Source organism: Primulina tabacum, chromosome 3 (assembly GCF_025594145.1).
Source record: "Primulina tabacum isolate GXHZ01 chromosome 3, ASM2559414v2, whole genome shotgun sequence".
NCBI lineage: Eukaryota > Viridiplantae > Streptophyta > Magnoliopsida > Lamiales > Gesneriaceae > Primulina > Primulina tabacum.
The window spans coordinates 10,190,677-10,210,815 of NC_134552.1; the positions used below are offsets into that span (position 1 = coordinate 10,190,677).

Genomic DNA, 20,139 nt, shown 5'->3' on the forward strand with positions numbered 1-20,139 from the left:
AATTTTTCCCCACTGGGGAAAAAAACAAAACAAAGCTTCACTCTCTAACGTTACTATGTAAAAAAAATTTGCTGTCACCCATTTTTACGAATGATTAATTAGTACCTTACAAATATTTTTACGTAAACCATGTCTTTTTTAGTTGGAAAAAATATAGTTAGTATTGAATTGAAACCTCATTCCAAATTTGAAATCTAGGAGTCAAATTGACTACAAATCATCGACATCAAAACCATATTCGAAAAAAAAAAAAAAAGAAAGAAAGAGAGCAATGACAATAGATAACAGTGAGTCAGTAACAACCTGTTGGAGTTTGAAGCAGTTTTATTTATCATTTGAGAAATAATACAGAATAAAATATCAGAATTTTTTTTCTCAAAATCATGTTTCTACGTATATATGAACATGATAAACAATATGCGGAAGCGGATCGAGTGTTACCTCCGGCCATCGAGAAATTTGTAAGTTTTCTGATTTTCTTTCGGTTGAAGCCTTCTAAGCACTCAACACACACTGTAGATGATGTATAATTTTCTTATGAGGTGTGTATTTAAGGACATCAATCACCGCTATTTATAGTCATGTGTCATTTTTTTTCTTACATAAAATACATTAAATAGTCAGAGATGGTTCATCTTTTTACATAAACGAGTCATATTCATTAAAAAATATTCAAATCGAATACGAAAGGTTTACTAAAATTAGCTTCATGGTTGAGTTAAAATTATAGTTAGCCTCACTCTTATTAGTACTTCGGATAAAAATCATCATCATCGCTCAACATATGATATTAGAACCATTTCAAACACCCCGTATATTCTCTTCAAGGACTAGGAACTAGCAGTAGCAAGAAAGCAGTTGAACTAGAAGAGGTATACCGTATAATCTTCTCAAACTACCACAAAACAAACAGATCGTGTTCATAATATTGCTGTGAGATAGATGCAGTCAGTAGGATGCTTTTAAGTTCTAACCTCTTTAGAGATTGAAATTATTTAAAGTAATAAGAATCCTGAAACCATGCAACATTCTGAAAGCATAAGTTCAAACAAAAGTGTGGACAGATCCTACCGTATGTGGTACTTGTACACTTGTTTAATCGTCTCTTACTCGTCGTTACTTGTTTTATACACCAAGAAAGAAGTGGTTCTAGTATAACTGGATATGAAAGCTTTCCCAAGTGAGGTGGGTTGAGAAAATGCCAATTGCATTTGCTCCAGATGTACGTCTGTGCAGAAACTTTTCCTGAAGGCAGGATATACAGATGGGAGAGGCATTGTTAGAAATATTGGAGAAAGAAAATAAACAAAATTTTCACTTATAAAATGTCTATAGATTCATTTAGAAAAGAATTTTAGCGTCATTTCCACATTTCTCATGGTATGCATATCAATGGAGCAAACCTACTCTGCTTCAACAGTTGGAGTCGTTTTGCCAGCATGAATCAAATTGATTGTCACTTGAATTTTTCTATTTTGTTTAAGCTATAATTTCATCTAATTCGTTTGAGCTCAGTTTGAGAAAAAACTATTTTGAACTGGAATTTCACTCCTAGTAACATTATAGATTGGGTTTTGGCTGGAACTTTCGTTTCCAAGCTCTATTTTGACTCAATTTGATTCTAAGTACAAACCAGCTCCAAAACCTCGAAAACCATATTGTATCATTTGCCTCCACCGCTGATAAATTTTAGGGGAAGTATTAAAAGCCAGCATTTTGTAAAATAGACCAGTCCTGACATACCTTGCAGCATCAAGCAGATACGAGGCTATGTGCTTTCTTCTGTTACATTGAGCAACCCAAATGGCTCTAATCCCACAAGCAGCAGGCACAGAATCCTTCTCGCATAGAATCACTCCATCAGGGCTCCCTTCTTCGTAAGGTATAGCAGAAGATTTTCTCATTATTTCTCTCTGAAGATTAACACCGCCAAATACAAGTGCAACTGCACTCCTTGCTTCTTTTGCAGGCACGTTGTTGTATTTTTCGTCTACTGTGCCTGGGATAATCTTGTGAGCTTTCTTTATTGGTTCAGCTACCAGACATCCTGACATCCGTTGGGATGAAACAAACATGTATACCTGCTATAAAAAAACAATGCATAAAGCATCTTCCCAGTTGCAACTTTCAGCAAAACGAGTGAATTCCACAAATTTTGCCAGTTCAATCAACAGGAAAAAAATATACTCTCTACCAATCGTGTAGAGAAACTAACAGCAGTTTTGGGTTATATGATGACAAAGGACCAGATATACAAAACAATCAAACGGCCAATCCCTGATAAGCAGCGTAAGTCAGAAAATTTGACACTTGATGCTAATAACACTGTAAGATACAAGAATGATAAAGAATCTAAACAAAAAATGAGGAGAAATATATCGAGAGTATGATATCAGCTTGCAACCTTACACTGCTTATGAAGTATCCACCCCTCTCCAAGCTCCATCTCCATCATGTGCACAACATCCTGAACCTGAAAAGTGGGATATTGGATATACATCACAGAAAAAACTGTACCAAATTCAAGCCAAGCAAACAGCGAAAAGTATAGCCTTGGGCAACCTTCTTTTGTTGTGTGACAGAATCACCCTCTTGCACCAAAATTACACGTCCATTTTCAAGCGAATCAATAATCCTTTCGCTACGCCAACCCTTGAAATGATAAAAAAAATGGCATAATTTAAATCGAGTGATAAAAACATTAATGTAAATTGCAGGTACACAATTGATCGTGCAGCCGGTTTCTTGCAACCTTGAAAGGGATCCCATGAGTGTAATTCTTGTGAAATGTCTTGTGAACCTTCTCGTCACCTTCATCCCCAGTAGAATACCTGAACCCGCATGTTTTACATGTATGTAGAAGAAAATCAGACTGCCCGACCTCCAAGTATAGCTGGGCATAATTTCTCTTCTTGTTTAAAACATTTTTACACTTAACCAGCCCAAATTTGTCCATTTTCCCTTCGGAATCCCGTTTCTTCGATGCCTTCTGATTTGATGCATGATTATTCGCACTACCAATCCAAGAAAGTATTATCGAGTTTATTAAACTTGTTATTTAGTGTACACATGTATTTACCATAAGATCGCGCATGCTTTAATATACAGTCATACCTTATTACATATACTAAGTACAGGCTACATAGCGATCTGTTTGAAACAGCTCACTCATATCCAAAACAGGGTATAACTGATGCATAATAAAAAGATTGAAGCAGATAAGACTTCTTCATAAGCAAAAGAATAACTGAAAACCCTTAGTGAACATCAATTTTTTAGGGAATCAACTCACAGTTAGTGACAGCAATCGATTGCGCTCATTTCTATTTAAAAAAAAAAGTGGTGAAAATTATTTAAAATACAGAAAAAAATTCCCCCCAACATGTAAATGATCTTAATAGAACCTGAAAATGCAGTAACACAAATAGTTCAAGCAAACCAACAAATTCTAAAACGAACTAAAATGCGAAAGGCGTTGTATTACATTAACTAGATCCCAACAAAAACCAATTTTGATACGTACCTGTTGGAGTCTGGGTTCTTTCGTTTGATCGTGACAGTGATATCTGGCTCTATGGTCAAATTGTGGGCGTCAAAGCTAAATAAATGATCTGGATGGGAAGCTCGGTCGGGAGATTTCTGGCGGAGAGAAGGAGAGGATTTGAAGAAGGTACTAATCTTCGATTGCATCCCTCAGATTTCTCTCCAATTTTGTCTCGTCGTTGGATATGTTGATGATTGAGAGGATTGTAGGTACCGTGAAAAGCGCCAAAGTTTGAGTTTCGATTGTTTCCCGCTAAAATGATAGCCGGGCGGAGTTTCATGGACTTTCGTAGAAGCTCCATTGGGCCGGCCCAGATTTGCAACAATCAAATTCCAGCCCAGAATCTTGATGATCCAAAAATAGCAGTTATGCTACTCTCTAAGTTGTATTCTGTCTGGTTTAAATCTTTAAAAACCATACGGCCCACCAGACTGAATGTGAGTATGAATATCACGACCACATGGTCGAATCACATTCTGAAAAAACTATTAAAAGGGTCCCACCAGAATAAAGATTACAATTAAAATAACACTATATATTACAAGTATTTAATTTACATTATATTTTAAATTTCAATTTTAGATTTCGGCTCAACCCAATTAATAAAAAATATTAATTTTTTATGAATCGTTTTTTGAAACCACATTTCTACTCTATTAGTTACATTGTATATTTTTCCGCAATTTTTTAAAGAGTAGGTCTTTTGTGATACGGTCTCACGAATCTTTATTTGTCAAACGGGTCAATCCTACGTATATTTACAATAATAAGTAATATTCTTAGCATAAAAATTAATAATTTTTCATGGATACCCAAATAATAGATCTGTCTCACAAAATACGACTCGTGAGACCGTCTCACACAAATTTTTGTTTTTTTAAAAAATCAATATTCTGAAGCTGGTCTTTTTTATTATTGTTTTTTTTTTTTTTTTTTGACATCCATCTTGCTAAGATACGGGCCGCTTCACTGGAAAAACATGAAAAAAATTGACAAAATCTATGAGAATTCTCCAGAGAGTCGCCTGGAGTTTTTGCGATGTGTGTTGTGTTCTCTTCTCTGTAGCCGAAGACCCTTTTCTTCCTAGCAACAACTAGGCTTGTCAAATTGGGTCGGGCCCATCGGGCCGGCCCGCCCCGCCATAAAAATTGAGCGGGTTGGGTTGATAAAATAGCAGCCCGTTAGAAGACGGGCCAAAAGGGTTGAGCCCGTTTGGGTTGCGGGCCAAATGGGTTGAGCCCGTTTGGGTTGCGGGCTGGCCCGCCAAATTAGAGTAGAATTTTATATTTTTAAGTTTTATATAAAAAATCCTATTTTTTCCTTATTTTTTCTCATGTGCCTAACCCCAATCACTCTGGTAAAATCTATATGCTTCTATTTTTTTTTTGAAGATGTTATACTTTCCAGTCTCCTCCCTTTTTTTAATGTTTAACTCGAACTAATCAAGAATTATCGAAATAATATAGTAAATAAAGTAATTATGTGTATTGTTGAACACATAATATTTTCTGAAATTTGCAACCGTCTGTTTCCTCGATTTTCTGTTATCTTCCAATGTTTCTCACTTTTTAAGAAAATGTGGATGGTAAGAGCTAGGTGCCTTGTGCGCACAATCCCTTAAGATCGTTAATTTTTGTTTCTTGTGAGGACAAACCCTTAAGAAACTGGAGAAATTGTATACTAAAAAAGATTTGAAATTCACATTTAAAGGTTTCATTGTATTTACGGTTGGTGATATTACATGAGTTAATTTTTAGTATATGTGTACGATGAAATCTTGTGTGAATTAGAATCTGACCCTTATTTCTACAAGAGTTCTATATTAAAAATATTTTCAGCTTCTTTGGAACTAATTTCGGGTAGAATAAATGATATACAAGCTTTTTGGTAATTGGGTCCGCCCATGAATACCAGTTGCAACGAATCCTAGTGACTATTAACATAAGTGGCGTAATAATAATGATACAAAATATATTCTCTCTTTCGAAATATGTGTGAGTGTAAGCCACTTGACTCAAAATATTAGTGCATCCCATCTTTTTCGCAGAGACAATAATTAGTCTTAGCAAGCATGTAAGTTAGGGATAACTTCTCTAAGGTCACAATCCATCTCTTTTGGGGATTGAATTGACTGTTTATTCCTCTTCACTAACATACTCCTAGGTGCCCCATTATTCATGCTATACAACTTTTCATAGAACCCATTATTACTTATCTCTTGGCAAAATATTCGTCGTAAAAAAATATGTAATATAAATAAAATTCCACATTAGGGTTTATATTATTAGATATTATTTATATGAGTAGCTCTCTTGTGAGACTGTCTCACGAATTTTTATCTATGAGACGGGTCAATCTTACCGATATTCACAATAAAAAGTAATACTGTTATCATAAAAAAGTAATATTTTTTCATGGATGAATCAAATAGAAGATCCTGTCTCACAAAATACGACCCATGAGACCGTCTCACACAAGTTTTTGTCAATTTATATTAACAGGTCTCAAATCCATTGTCGTCTTGTGATTTTTATCTGATTTGATTCATGAAATTTGATGGATTTATTTAACAACATAGATAACCAAAATTATAATTTTTCCGAATAAGTTACCACTACGATGAGTTAGTAGACGTGGCGACGACTATGAACTCGAACGAGAGCGGACGATTGTCTACACAACTAAGAATCCGACATTTGTCGTGCCGACAAAGAGGTTAAGTCGTCGATTTGTGAATTATTAAAAGTAATGGCCAATGGCCATACGTCTTTCCTCCTATTGGCTATTTTATTGACTTTTTTCACTATTTTTTAAAAAAATTGTCGAAAAAGGAAGGTCCGTGGGGGCGTGAGGCTCAATCGCTTTGTTTGATTGGACACGTGGGGCCTGACAAATGCTAATCTTTGTGCCGGCCCCGTGTGTTCAGGGGATGTGAGGTTGACGCGCTCATAGTTCGCGTGGAATCCTATCCTTCGTTTTTCTACAAGTTAGACATCTTCGCCTATTAAATATTATTGGTCTCAATTATTTGTAATTGATTTTCTTTTTTATATATCAACTGCGTAACTATTTGGGCATCATTGTATTTTTCATGTAGATTTTTCTAGCTCTGTATTTATATTTAACACAAACAAATATCACAAAAAAACTTGTAAGATCGTCTCACAGGTAAATTTTATGTAACGAATCTTGAACCCTACCGAATTCAACTAAAAATAATTATCAATGTGGTAGATAGCACCTTTAAGCGAACAATTTGTTTAAGCCGTTTTAAATATATCATAATTTTTTTTGTAAGAGTAACACAATTTTTAACAAGGCACATGTTTACAAGTGATTCTGTATTTCTCCTGGTGCATTTTTTGTTAAAGATGTTTGCGCGGATATCTTGATTCAAAAAACACATCGTTGCCTTTTGTTTTCAAATGAGATGTTTTCGCAAACATCTTGTACAAATACATTAAAAGTGTCTATCCCCATTTTTTTTCAGTCTCTAATTTCAACTAAAAATATAACAATTAAGAGTAGGTCTCTTGTGAGACGGTCTCACGAGTCTTTATCTGTGAGACGGGTTAATCCTACCGATATTTACAGTAAAAAATAATACTCTTAGCATAAAAAGTAGTATTTTTTCATGGATGACCCAAATAAGATATCCGTCTCACAAAATACGACCTGTGAGATCGTCTCACATAAGTTTTTGACAACAATTAAATTAATAATAAGCTAGTTATTCTTACGTGTTTTATACGTGTGGAGTATCATTAGTGACACCAACGATCAGGAATTGGAATCCAATAAATTAGGAGGATAAAAGTTGAGCGATTTAATCTCTACGTGGATGGGATTTTGGCAAAAGAAAGAATCCCATGATATACAGAGTCAAGAGCCACTCTAAATGATCAAGGAAAAAAAAGAGATGACCCACATGAAACTTCGTGAATCCATACAAAAAGGATCTCACAAGATCAATCATAAAAACAGCATCCGAGCAAAAGTATTATGAACAGCCTGATTCCGTTGATCTTCTTGAAAAAAAAAAATTATGTTTTAATTTCTACTGATATTATATTGCAGAGTATTAATTAACTTGTCCGTCACTTATTTGCTTTGAAATTGTACTAATTATCATATTGTAACATCAACTAAACAGTTAATTTATGATATCGGTCCCAAACAAAGATGAAGATAAAATATTTAGTTAGTTCACAAAGCATTAATTGATGAAATGGAGATCATAGTGAGATGATGACGACGATAGTACACAAAAACTCGTGTCAGACAGTCTCACATCAATAGACGAATATTTTATTTGAGTCGCACATAAAAATATTATTTTTTATTATAAATATGAGTATGGTTAAACTGTCTCACGAACAAAGATTTATGAGATCATGTTACAATAGACTTAATGATTATATTGGTAATTGACAGGAGAATCTAATGAAGTGAGGGGTCTTTTGGAAATAAACAAATTAAACGTTATTTTGATTTAATAGGAGGACGACAGGTGACAAAGCAAAGCCAACATCAATAACCTTTACATAAAATATATATATATATATATATATTGCGTTAAAACAATTTATATACCTGGTGATTTAATTATATGTAAGGTTATATTAAATTATTAGAATTTTACCATAAATTGAATGTAGTTTAGAAAATCTTGTTTTTATACAAATGATCTTCATGGAATATATGGATTTGAAAACTTAAATTTTCCATTAATCCAATTTTTTCCGACCGTGAAAATGGATCGCGTTTTCACAATTAGAAAACCAAAGCTAAGGTGGCATAGATATTAAATTTTCAATGATGAATATTCAAATACAAATTAAATTTAAAAGATTCGATTAATTTTATTCTCCATTGGAAATGATTTTATAATAAAATATTTAATTAAATAACTAAATGAAAAGATATTTCATCCATATTTTAAGTCCAAAAATTCATCACGTGTATACGTCAATAATTTTCCCAAATACTTGAAAGTTACGTATATTAATAAAATCTTTTCATTATACTTTTAGGTGCTATTTCTATCGATTACAATATTTAATATTTCAAATGATTTATCTTAACTTTTTCCTTCGTAATATTATATATATATCCTAATTCTCCCCACAACCACTAAACGATTAATTTATTGTTTAATAGAATCATCGTAAGAATATTAAAACAATTTTTTTGAAATAAAGAATATTAAAAAATTATATATATTACAAATTTTATTTTTAAGTATGAAAATGGGCGAAACCTAACAAATCAAAGGTCGCCTGTGCAATTTCGTCGCTTTATTGGTATTTTTGAAGGACCACTATTCCCTTATTTAAAGTCATTGACCAATGAACAAGGAAATGGGGTCCTCCAATTATGGTTTTCTTTTTAAACTTTTTGGCGAAACCTAAAGTCTAAAATTACAAACTATCATAATTAAACACATTAAATTTAAAATAGCCTGCCTGTCCCCATTATATAATTTAAAATAGCCTGCCTGTCCCCATTATATTTTCTTGCATCTCCTTGTAATTTTTTTTATTAATTAACCATATACGTACATACAGTAAATTATCAATAAATTAATCAGTCTATCACAACCAATGACCTGATGCGAACGTTATTAATAACTAACGTTGTTTAAGTGGTTAGTTGAAGGATTAATATATATAAGAAAAATAGATTACCCCAACCAAATCTTGCATTACAATTTACAATCCATTTAGGCAAATTTATAATTAAATTAAACCAAAAACACACGTGAGACGGTCTCACAGTGAATTTTATGAGACAAATATTCTATTTGCATCACCCATGAAAATATATTACTTTTTATACCAAAAATATTACTTTTTATTGTAAATATAGTCGTCCTACAAATAAACAAGTGTGAGACCGTTTCACAATAGGAATACTCTTAAATTAAAGTATAGAAAATATATTAATGATATAACCTTGTGTATTCTCCGGTAATATTACATTACATTATAATCCAGTTACATAGACAGATGAAAAAAGCAAATATACATCTTGGAAGACAAGATTTTTGAATTTTTTTTAGGAAAGGGAATGAAGTTTATCAACTAATGAATCGGCACTTTTCACACAATCTTCTAACTGCATCCTCACACATCACATTAATTTACTGGAATATTTTCCATGTCTGGCTCTGATATATTAATTCAGGTATCGAAGTTCTGTGTTGTTCAGAGACTATCCACACTTGACAATTGACACCATCCAATGATTCAATTGAAAAGGAGAAATGCATGCTCTGCGTCAAATCAACGAACTAAAGCTCCATTCAGAACTCGATTGAATCAACAAATAAAAAAATAAACGATATATTGAAATGAATCACCTCTACCCGTTTATACTCAATCTGTCCCGATTAAGTATATTTCGTTTCTTTTTTGTTGTTTTAAATAAATAGTTCAATTTATATTTTTAGTAACATATTTTTTAATAGTCCTGGTATATTCATATAAATTAAATATTGAGAAATGTACAACAATTTTTTTAAATTATAAAATATTGAAGTAAGGTCATAAAGAATAAAAAGAATATGTTTGCCCTTGCTCTCTGGCTCCGTACGAAAGATAATAAATGTGTGGATAAATGAGTGAATTATAAATGTGAGCATCTTTTTTTCAACCATGCTTTTTCAGACATATTTGGGAGAATAATTTTTGACAGACTTCATTTTAAAATATGACTTCAAATACAATGTTATTTTTTTAAAAAATATATATATATTTGACCAATGTTATTTGATTAACTACACCACTTTTTCATATATCTCTCGTGAAGAGGAAACGAGAGTTTGAGAGTTAAATGGTTTCATATCAACAAATTATTTAAAGGAAGAACCCACTTGTAAATCACTATTTTATATAGACAAAAATCACATATATTTATAATTATATTATTATATATAAGCTCTGTGGAAGCCTGCCTGTTTCTGTTTTATGATACGATGTGTGTCTTCTATCTTTTTCATGTAACTTAATATTCTCACACACCGCTGCTTGTTAAACGTTGATGATAATTTCTCCCAAGTTTGAAGATCACTTTCAATATTGATCTGCAGATGACGATGAAGAAGCACGTGTACGCTCTGACTGGTACATATATCACCAATGATACTAGCTATATATATGAAGAAGTACTTTATTATTTATTTTAATAGTGTTTATAGGATTCTTGGTTTTCCTGATAGAAGGTAGCAGCTCCAAGGGGTTGTAGAAAAGTAGATTGTACAGTGTGTTGGACTTTTTGGTATAAGGGTTCTTTAAAGGAATAATAGTTTATTCATTGTTGTTATTCTTTTCTGAAATTTTCAGGGTTCATCCGCCGTTGCACTGGTTTCGTCTTTAGTCAATTTTCGTAGATTTCAGGAACAGAAATTTCATCAACAGGTACGCGCGAGTTTTATATATTTTTCATGTGAATTCGCAGTTGTAATGATCAGTGTTTATATTCTTCTCCAAGATTGATGGCTACGTACTTTCATGGGAATTCGGAGATCCTAGGAAGTGGCGATGGATTACAAACCCTTATTTTCATGAATCCCGCCTACGTTGGATTCTCTGACAACCAACCGCCAGCAGCTGAAAAAAGCAGCAACTTCGTATTCCTCAACTCCAACTCATCAGGGAACTCACTCCCTTTTTGCCACGCGCCGCCGTCACATACTCAACATTTTGTCGGCATCCCCATCCAGAGCTCCGATTCAACCGCCATAGCTGCCATGTCAACCCAACAGCAGTCTCAACAACCGAACGTATCGGCGCTCCACGGACTCCTTCCGGGAGTCCACTACAATCTTTACAACCAGCATATCGACCTACAGGAGGCGCGTGAGGTTTCGCGCTCTCATCAAGGACTTTCTTTGAGCCTATCTTCCCAGCAGCAGCAGCAGCCGCCGCTGCCGCCGATGGTGTATGGTTCTTTTGAGCAGGAAAGGGAGGTTCCCACTCAAGCAGTCGTCACCACCGCTTCTACTCCACGTGGCGGTGATTTTAAGGGTACTTCCGGAAGATCGCCATCCTCAACTTCCGGCGTTTTTGCCGGCAGGAATGGGGCGCAGAGTGTACTGTGGAGTTCCAAGTATCTGAAAGTGGTGCAGGAGCTTCTTGATGAAGTTGCTAATGTTGGGAAAGGAGAAAAGAGTAGAAATGAATCCGACAAGGGGATAAATGGGCAGCTAGAGACTAATGGAAAATCAAAGGCTGCGGCGGCCGATGCGGCGAATGAAGATGGTTTAAGTGGTGACGAGAGCAGCGCAAAACGTGGGTCTGAGCTTAGTACAGCAGAGAGACAGGAAATTCAGATGAAGAAAGGGAAACTTGTTAACATGCTTGACGAGGTAGGCATATTATATTTCTGTTTTCGATTGTGTAAGAATACATGACAAGGAGGCTTTTAAAATCTGAAGTTGAATCTAAAAAATTAAAGGGTTACCATCATCTGATTTTCATGTCAGGTGTGTTCTTTTCCAACAGTTCTGTTTTCATTATTACAAGAAAACTTGATTGCGATTTCTATTTCTTTTATTTAGGCCTGCCAAAAAGAAAGAGTACTTTCCACTGCAATTCCGTATCCAAGAACATGAAATCTGTTCAATCAGAAACCAAATTTCTTCTTTTTTAAGTATTTTGCAGTACTGTCTTCTTTCATTCAGCATAGAATTATCGATATTTCTCACATCAAATTTCTAAAGTTTAACCATGCAAACATGTGTTCTAAAGGTTGAGCAGAGGTACAGGCAATACCATCACCAGATGCAGATTGTAATTTCTTGGTTCGAACATGCAGCTGGAATTGGCTCTGCAAAGGTTTACACAGCTGTCGCTCTTCAAACAATCTCGAAACAATTCCGGTGCCTAAAAGACTCAATCTTGGGCCAAATCAAATCTGCAAGCAAAAGTTTAGGTGAAGAAGACAGATTCGGAGATAAGATGGAAGGTTCGAGACTCAAATATGTTGATAATCAGATTCGGCAGCAAAGAGCTTTGCAACAACTGGGAATGATCCAGGAAAACGCTTGGAGACCCCAGAGAGGACTGCCAGAAAGATCTGTTTCTGTACTACGCGCCTGGCTTTTCGAACATTTCCTCCATCCGTAAGTTGTTTCGAGATTTCTTGAAGTACCCCTTCTATACTTTTCTGCAAGGTTTATGAGTTTTCTCTCATTGAATTTGATTGCCGTTGGTGTGTAGTTATCCGAAGGATTCAGATAAGATCATGCTTGCTAAACAGACAGGACTCACCAGGAGTCAGGTACAAGTTTATTCATTCCGTTGATTCTTGATCATTTCTTGTACTTCATTTTTGTATTAATTGTATATAATCTTTATGTCATTTTACAGGTGTCTAATTGGTTCATAAATGCTCGGGTTCGACTATGGAAGCCGATGGTGGAGGAGATGTATTTGGAAGAAGTTAAAGAAAATGAGAAAAATGGATCCGAGGATAAACATCGCAAAAGAGAACAATCGATGAATCGATCTCGAAATCTCCAGAAACGAGCCCAGTCACCAAGAAACCGAGCAAAAGCATCATCTCCAGTCATGAAACACACCAGCCATTAAACCATAAAATTGCTTCAACAATGGCAATACCTACAAATTCGACGTCCCAAAGCGGAGCAAACATCAGAAACCAACCAGTTTACAACCTCGTTGCATCGTCCGAAAGGGAAAGAATCACCCAACCGAGTCCCAAGAAACAAAGGAATCCTGAAATAATAGACTTTGCCTCCAAGACAACCGATACCGGTCTGATGTCCCTAAAATTTGGCACCGAGAGGCAAACCAGAGATGGTTTCACATTTATGGGGGCTCCCACGAATTTCATTGGAGGGTTTGGCTCGTATCCAATGGGTGAACTGGAGAGATTCGGGTCTGAGTCATTCCAAGCTCCATATTCCGGAAATGGCGTTTCACTCACCCTGGGCCTCCCCCACTGCGAAAGCCTTCCCATTTCGGGATCACATTCAACATATCTCCCAAATCAAAGCATACAAATAGGAAGGGGAGTCGAAATCGGTGAAGCAAACTTCATAACTTCAGAATACTAAGTTCCTTTTACACTGGTGCGGAGAAGGAAGAAGATTTATATAGAATAGTATATATATACATTTCGAGTTCTTTCAGATAGGCTAGGATCTCCAAAAGGGATATATATGGGTTGTGATTGTACATTAATTTTATTGCTGCAGATAAGTAGATGATTGTGATACTGAATATGTAGACGCCTGCAATATTGGGTGGTATAGAAGAATAAAGGGTGAAACTTTTATATATACTAGTGAAATGCCAAATAAAATAATTTTGTAACATAATTTGTAACCGACATTGTGTATAACATTTTCTTAAAAACATAGATTACAAGTTGAAGACAAAATATATATATCATATGGCCAAAATCTTGTTGCTTCAGAGTACGATGGATCGACTGGAAATCAGCAATAAACTAAAAGTGGCGATTGATTCTTTGTATACTGAATAGAACGACAAATGTTTCTTTAATTTGAATAAAAAATCCCAAAAAAGAATGGCTGCTTGTATGAGTGGGAGATTTACTAGACTAACTTTACAGCTTTATCATTTTTAATCGAATTCCTGCGCACCACAGGAGAGTGAAGACCTTATCTTGTAGAGTTTGCTCCAATGTATGTGGTAATGAGAGAACAATCGAAAATGAAAAGAAAATAGCCTTTTGGTTCCAATAAAAGATAAGATGGCTAGAGGACGTTCCTTGAAAGATCAGTCAAAACGGCTGCCTTTCTTCAACACGATAATTCTTGAAAAAACCATGCTGTATCAGACTTTATATGTGTTAGGTCTGAGTATTAAATATCTTGCATCTGTGTTCATATTAACTCAAATTATTAAACAAATGATGTATGATCATGCGAAATACATTGTCTTTATACGATCCGACTGTCCCCAACATAATCGAAGCTCGTGTTTAGTTATGTCGACCCTATGACCCCGGAATCGGCCTTTGCTTTCTGGATCGATAAGGACATTATGAAATAACCACGAACATGCCAATAGCATCTCATCTCATCCAAAAATCTTGTACAAAAACAAAAACAAAAACAAAAGTAACTGAGACAGCTGCTCGTGAGAGAGCATACGCTCACTCATACATTGTTTAGACGTTATGGAATCGGCTCTAATTTTACGTGGTCGAGTCCTTCGGTCTTAATAATACGGTTGGGCCTCCTAACGCATATTATTACCGGAGCAATATTCTAAGAAGCCCACTGTTTTACTGGAGGCCCAATGTTAGTCATTTTAAATTCCGATTCCGACACGAAACAGACTTTCCTTTATTAAAAAACAAAAATTAGAACCTGCTACCGTTATTTTTGTTGCGATTTAGGTAAATCTAAAAGATCAATACAATATTATCCAAACAACGATTGTGCGACAGACTCAAAGATAAGATAAGAGAGACAATAAAAAATTGAACTTCTAACATAGAAACTCACCATATTGTACCATCCAAGGTACCTTGAACGACACTAAACTGGCTTTTGAGCTGAGCAAAGCAGGATATATACTGAAATAAAATAATGGTACATTTTTGTAAAACACTTGTCATAATGGTTGCTAATACGGGTTCATATTTTATTCGAGCAAGTTAATATTTTTGATATAGATATTACCCTATATACATTATGGAGTTGAGGTAGAAAAATTTTAAAAAAAAAAATGAGTGAAGGTGAATAATTCTTCACGAAAACTCTCGTGAGATCCAACGGGTCAACTGTGCGACGAATATTTTATTTGGATCATGAATGAAAAAGTACTACTTTTTTGTATAAAAAATATTGTTTTTTTTTTTTTTGTAAATATATGTATGATTGTTTCGTCTCACGAACAAAGACTCGTGATGGCGTCTAAACCTACTCATAATTCTTATGTACGTACTAAATTTATTCATACATCATTGGATAAATTCGTACGACATTATCATAAAGTTGAATAATAAGATAACATTTAATAAATCGGGATAAGACCAGGTTGAAGAAGATTTTATCAATGTGGATGTTAATTAATAATTATACATATCCCCACGATTTAGACGTGATATTGTCATATCGACCCATCAATTCTCTTGATCAATTGACTTGTTAAAAAACACAAAATTGGCCAAGTCGATGTAAAAAAAAAAGTCAAATAAATAAAAGTAAATGAAAATTAAGCTATTGCATTTGCAAATTCCGTGTGCTTCGTGCCACATGCGGATATAGGGTTGACCAGAAGGGCCCAGACAGTGAAGGTTTAAGCAGCCAATTATGAAGTAAGTTGTTTGACATAGTAATAATCTAAAAATACATAATAATAACAGATATCCAACAACAATTAAGCGAAGATATGCCGATGACGATGGATTTTTATCAATAAAACTGTCTTTTCTTAAAAAAAAAATCATTTAGTCCGAAAAGACAAAAGTATGCATAATGATGAGACACCCAGGGGAATATAGTTTCTTAACCTAAAGGAGTTGCTTTTTGATTTTTAATTTCGACCCATGCAAACTTTTTGTATTATCGAATTTTATATTAGAAGAATTAAAAGTCAAAACGGAAGTTGCTTACAATTAATCTACGAATCTAAAAGTTATTAATACAAACAATAATTGAATATATAAAAGGGTTCGTGATTAAATGTACAAATGCTATTTGACTTTTCTTTCTTGTATAATTTAAGATAAAGTCAAAGCGTCGGTGGCAGACAACCCATTCCAGCGCACGAAAATTTCCACAAATTTATTACACATAACAAATTGGAAAAGTCTTTAAGTCCAAATCCCCAAAATATTTAAAATTTTTGAAAATCCATCTAACTTAATTCACACAAAATACACACAATTGCGTGTGTTGACTTTTGAAAATTTTGACTTCCCACGTATAAAACCGATTCTCCGATACCTGAATTTGCAAAACAAAAGCAAATCAACGATTACAAGATTCCATATTCTCCCGAGTCCTAAAGCGAAAGTTCGATAATTCTTGATATATAATTTTCAGAAGAAATCAATGGCGGAAGTTGAAATTCCTCCATATTATCTGTGTCCCATTACTCTAGAAATGATGACAGATCCGGTGACGATCTCTACCGGCATCACATTCGACAGGGATAGTATCGAAGAATGGATCTTCACTCACGAGAACAACAAATGTCCGGTCACGAAGCAGCTCCTTTCCGACTCGGAATTGACCCCAAACATCACCCTCAGGCACCTGATCCAATCCTGGTGCACCATCCACGCCTCGCATGGCTTCGAAAGACTCCCCACACCGAGATCTCCAGTCAGTAAGTCTGAGGTTCTGAAGCTACTCAACGATGCCGAGTCTCCACAAATGCAGATGGATTGCTTACGAAGACTTAAATCCATCGCTTCACAGAATCTGACCAATAAAAGATGCATGGAAGCAGTCGGAACCGCAGAGTTCCTGGCGTCGTTGATTGTAAATAAAACCCTGGAAGCGTATCGCGCTGATAACGACTCTGCAGATAAATCGGAATCGAAATTGATATGCGAGGAGGCTTTGAGCATTCTTTGCAGTCTCCATCTGTCGGAATCGTGGTTGGAATCAGTCAGCAACCAAGAATTAGTCGAATCCTTGACCAATATTATGCAATTTGCTAGCTACGAATCACGGGCTTATGCCATCATGCTACTAAAGTTAATTCTTGAAGTAGCCGATCCAGCTCGAATCATCATCAACCTAAGCTCCGAATTCTTTCTTCAATGTGCACTGATCTTGAATGACGAGTTCTCGAAAAAGGCTACAAAAGCCACGCTCAAAGCGCTGATCAACGTATGCCCGTGGGGGAGGAACAGGATCAAAGCAGTGGAAGCAGGCGCGGTTCCTTTATTGATCGATCTTTTACTCGATTCGTCGGATAAAAGGGCTAGTGAAATGATGCTAGTGGTGCTGGACATACTGTGCCAGTGCGCGGAGGGGAGATCCGAGCTGCTGAATCACAGCGCTGGAATAGCCGTTGTTTCGAAGAAAATACTTCGGATCTCTCAGGTGGCAAGTGAGCGGGGTGTGAGGATTTTGCATTCGATTTCAAAATTTTCGTCTACTCCCGGAGTTTTGCAGGAAATGTTGCAGATTGGCGTGGCGTCCAAATTGTGCCTAGTTCTTCAAGTGGATTGTGGGAGTAAGTTAAAGGAGAGAGCAAGAGAAATTCTTCGATTGCATGCTAGGGCTTGGAGGAATCCTTCATGCATACCCCAGAATTTGATTTGTGCGTACCCATCTTGATCGGATGGGAATTAATACATTTTTAGAATATACAATAATTAGTCGGAAATTTTTATTTTAGCTAGAAAAATACAAGGTCAACCAGAATATTGGAGCCCATATAGAACAATATTTTCTTTAAAAGATTTAGTTTGAACTTGAATTTTGAAGTTTCCGAACTTATTATTAATGGTGTGACTCCATATATATGACAACGTAATAAATATAAATCATATGTATGCTACATTAAATTAAACAAGTCGAGTTTAAAAAAAATTGATATCTAAACAGTAAGCGAATGACAAAAACCTGTGTGAGACGGTCACGGGTCGTATTTGTGAGACAAATCTTTTATTTGGGTCATCCATGAAAATATCACTTTTTATGAATCATGTGTAAGAGTATTACTTTTTATTGTAAATATCGGTAGGATTGACCCGTCTCACAGATAAAGATTCGTGAGACCGTCTTATAAGCGAATTATATGAATAATTGATTGGCCACAATTCAATTCTAAGTTGTCATTGTAACAAGTACTGCCTGTCTTCGGAGAGTACCCTATAGTCCTTACATTCAAATTAGTTTTCAATTTTCTATGTGCTCTTAATTATACCTGTAACTACTATTTCTTAAACTTTCATATTAAAATTTTGTAGCGTTAAATCTCACATATGTAATTTCCATCTCTTTCCCATATCTCCTCTCTCTATATAGATAGAGCTCAGCTAGCTTTGCACGTTCCATATCTTTTTCTAGGCAACTTGCAGAAGATTCTGCTTTCTCTATTGGCTGGTGTATATATATATATATATATAGCATCACGTCAAATTGCTTTTAGTCTTTATTTATTTGTTTTTTTGTCTAGCTAAATGGAATCACTGGTTTGGTACATATAAAAACAAAGGACGTTTTAATCGTGGCATAAAACTTAACTTATCGTTTGTATCGGAACAATTACTTTGAAGTTTGAACAAAATTCCACAAATAATGAGTTAAAGATTAACATAAATATAAGAAACCATCCGAGAGATTAAATCAGGCCTTTCCTGATTCAAAATTTCAGAATAAATACCTAATTTCCCAGAATGAACAAAAACAAATATTCAAGCAAATACAACAACGAAAAAGGTGATTATCATGGTCTAACAAAGATAACTTGTCAAGATTGAAACTCAATGATCTGTAATTGATTACTTCCATGGCCGAATGGATAGAACAATGATCAAGATGATAATCAGCAGCAGAATAATCCCATAACAAGCCCATTTCCTCGAACTCTTCTGATGTTTCCTAGCAACCTCGAGTTGCTGAGTCCCACCTCTCACAAAAGAACTAGCCCTATTCACCTGGCTCTCGATATCATCAAGCTGCTCCCCCTGGCTCTGCACCAGAACCGCCATGTCCAAGAAAACCTGATGCAATTCCCGCATATTCTTCTCTATTTCCTTCACCGCATCGTGCCTTTCTTGAATCTCCATTATAGTATCCATAACCTGTCCTCTACCCTGCTGCTCTATCGCCTTTTGTAGAAAGCTCTCGCTCTCTCCTGTTTCTATCAACTGATCCAAAACTCTCTCATCCGGATTTTCACCGGTCACCGTGTAGTATCTCCGCTGAACAGTTTCCCTATACTCGGATCCAATCTTCTGTCTGAGGTCGTTGAATCGGGCCATGGTTTCCTGGAGCTTCTTTCTCAGGCCGTTGACCACGGATGTTCGAGTCCGGTCGGAGGAGCTTCCTGGGCCGCAGCCGGGGATGCTCCGGTTGGCGGCGTTGGAGCGATCCAGTGCTTCTAATCTGACTTTGATGATTTTGGCTTTCTTCAGAGAGGCGGAGATATTAGCCTCCATTCGTGATCGGAGATCTTTAATGGCTTTTGCGTTGTGCATAGTCTTGGTTTGCTCGTGCGATGCCTGGAGCTGGGCGAACAGAGATTCCAGGTCTTGGAGCTCGTCTTTGATGGCTTCCACATCCTCGAAAAACTTGTCGAGATTGACTCCGCCTGTGGAGCCGGAGTTAGTCATCTCGATTGAATGTGAATTTGGTGGCGGGGATTGATCTTGCTCCCGGAAACGAGAGAAGGATCCTGAGAAAAGATCGTTCATTTCGTAGAATCTGTGTGAATGAAAAATAGAGTTTCTGATCAATTTTGTACTACAATTTATGACATTCAGGAGTGGGGAGCTGGTTCTGTTTCAAAACAATGGAGCGATGGTGACGACTGACGAGAGAAGGAGGTTTAGAGTTTGATGCATGGGAAAATGTACCAAGAAAGTTTGGCGAGATAAGATGAAGAGGATGATAGGAGTTGACCAGGTAT

At 35.7% G+C, this 20,139-nt stretch overlaps 3 protein-coding genes and 1 pseudogene across 3 annotated transcripts; 2 read left to right on the plus strand and 2 right to left on the minus strand.

Moving 5' to 3' along the window:
* Positions 1-741: 741 nt before the first annotated feature.
* Positions 742-3,779, minus strand: LOC142538950 (protein CHROMOSOME TRANSMISSION FIDELITY 7-like). Its single transcript, XM_075644249.1, has 6 exons — positions 3,524-3,779; positions 2,753-3,014; positions 2,563-2,652; positions 2,405-2,473; positions 1,744-2,081; positions 742-1,245 (listed from the first exon to the last, which is right to left on the minus strand). Exons 1-6 carry the CDS (start codon positions 3,688-3,690, stop codon positions 1,107-1,109), a joined length of 1,065 nt encoding a protein of 354 aa, XP_075500364.1. The 5' UTR covers positions 3,691-3,779; the 3' UTR covers positions 742-1,106.
* A 6,942-nt stretch (positions 3,780-10,721) lies between these two features.
* On the plus strand, positions 10,722-13,852 carry LOC142540136 (BEL1-like homeodomain protein 1; annotated as a pseudogene).
* A 2,659-nt stretch (positions 13,853-16,511) lies between these two features.
* LOC142540137 (E3 ubiquitin-protein ligase PUB23-like) lies at positions 16,512-17,982 on the plus strand. The gene has a single exon (XM_075646077.1). It carries the CDS (start codon positions 16,602-16,604, stop codon positions 17,838-17,840), a length of 1,239 nt encoding a protein of 412 aa, XP_075502192.1. The 5' UTR covers positions 16,512-16,601; the 3' UTR covers positions 17,841-17,982.
* Positions 17,983-18,741: 759 nt separating this feature from the next.
* LOC142540138 (syntaxin-121-like) lies at positions 18,742-20,139 on the minus strand. The gene has a single exon (XM_075646078.1). It carries the CDS (start codon positions 19,922-19,924, stop codon positions 19,010-19,012), a length of 915 nt encoding a protein of 304 aa, XP_075502193.1. The 5' UTR covers positions 19,925-20,139; the 3' UTR covers positions 18,742-19,009.

What these genes read in the sequence shown, in the direction of transcription:
- LOC142538950 (XM_075644249.1), bottom strand. Translation starts at nt 3,690, where the DNA reads ATGCAATCGAAGATTAGTACCTTCTTCAAATCCTCTCCTTCTCTCCGC. An exon ending in AAGAACCCAGACTCCAACAG is followed by an intron (nt 3,015 to 3,523) that starts GTACGTATCAAA and finishes TTGGATTGGTAG; the next exon opens with TGCGAATAATCATGCATCAA. An exon ending in TATCTGCTTGATGCTGCAAG is followed by an intron (nt 1,246 to 1,743) that starts GTATGTCAGGAC and finishes TCCTGCCTTCAG; the next exon opens with GAAAAGTTTCTGCACAGACG.
- LOC142540137 (XM_075646077.1), top strand. Translation starts at nt 16,602, where the DNA reads ATGGCGGAAGTTGAAATTCCTCCATATTATCTGTGTCCCATTACTCTA.
- LOC142540138 (XM_075646078.1), bottom strand. Translation starts at nt 19,924, where the DNA reads ATGAACGATCTTTTCTCAGGATCCTTCTCTCGTTTCCGGGAGCAAGAT.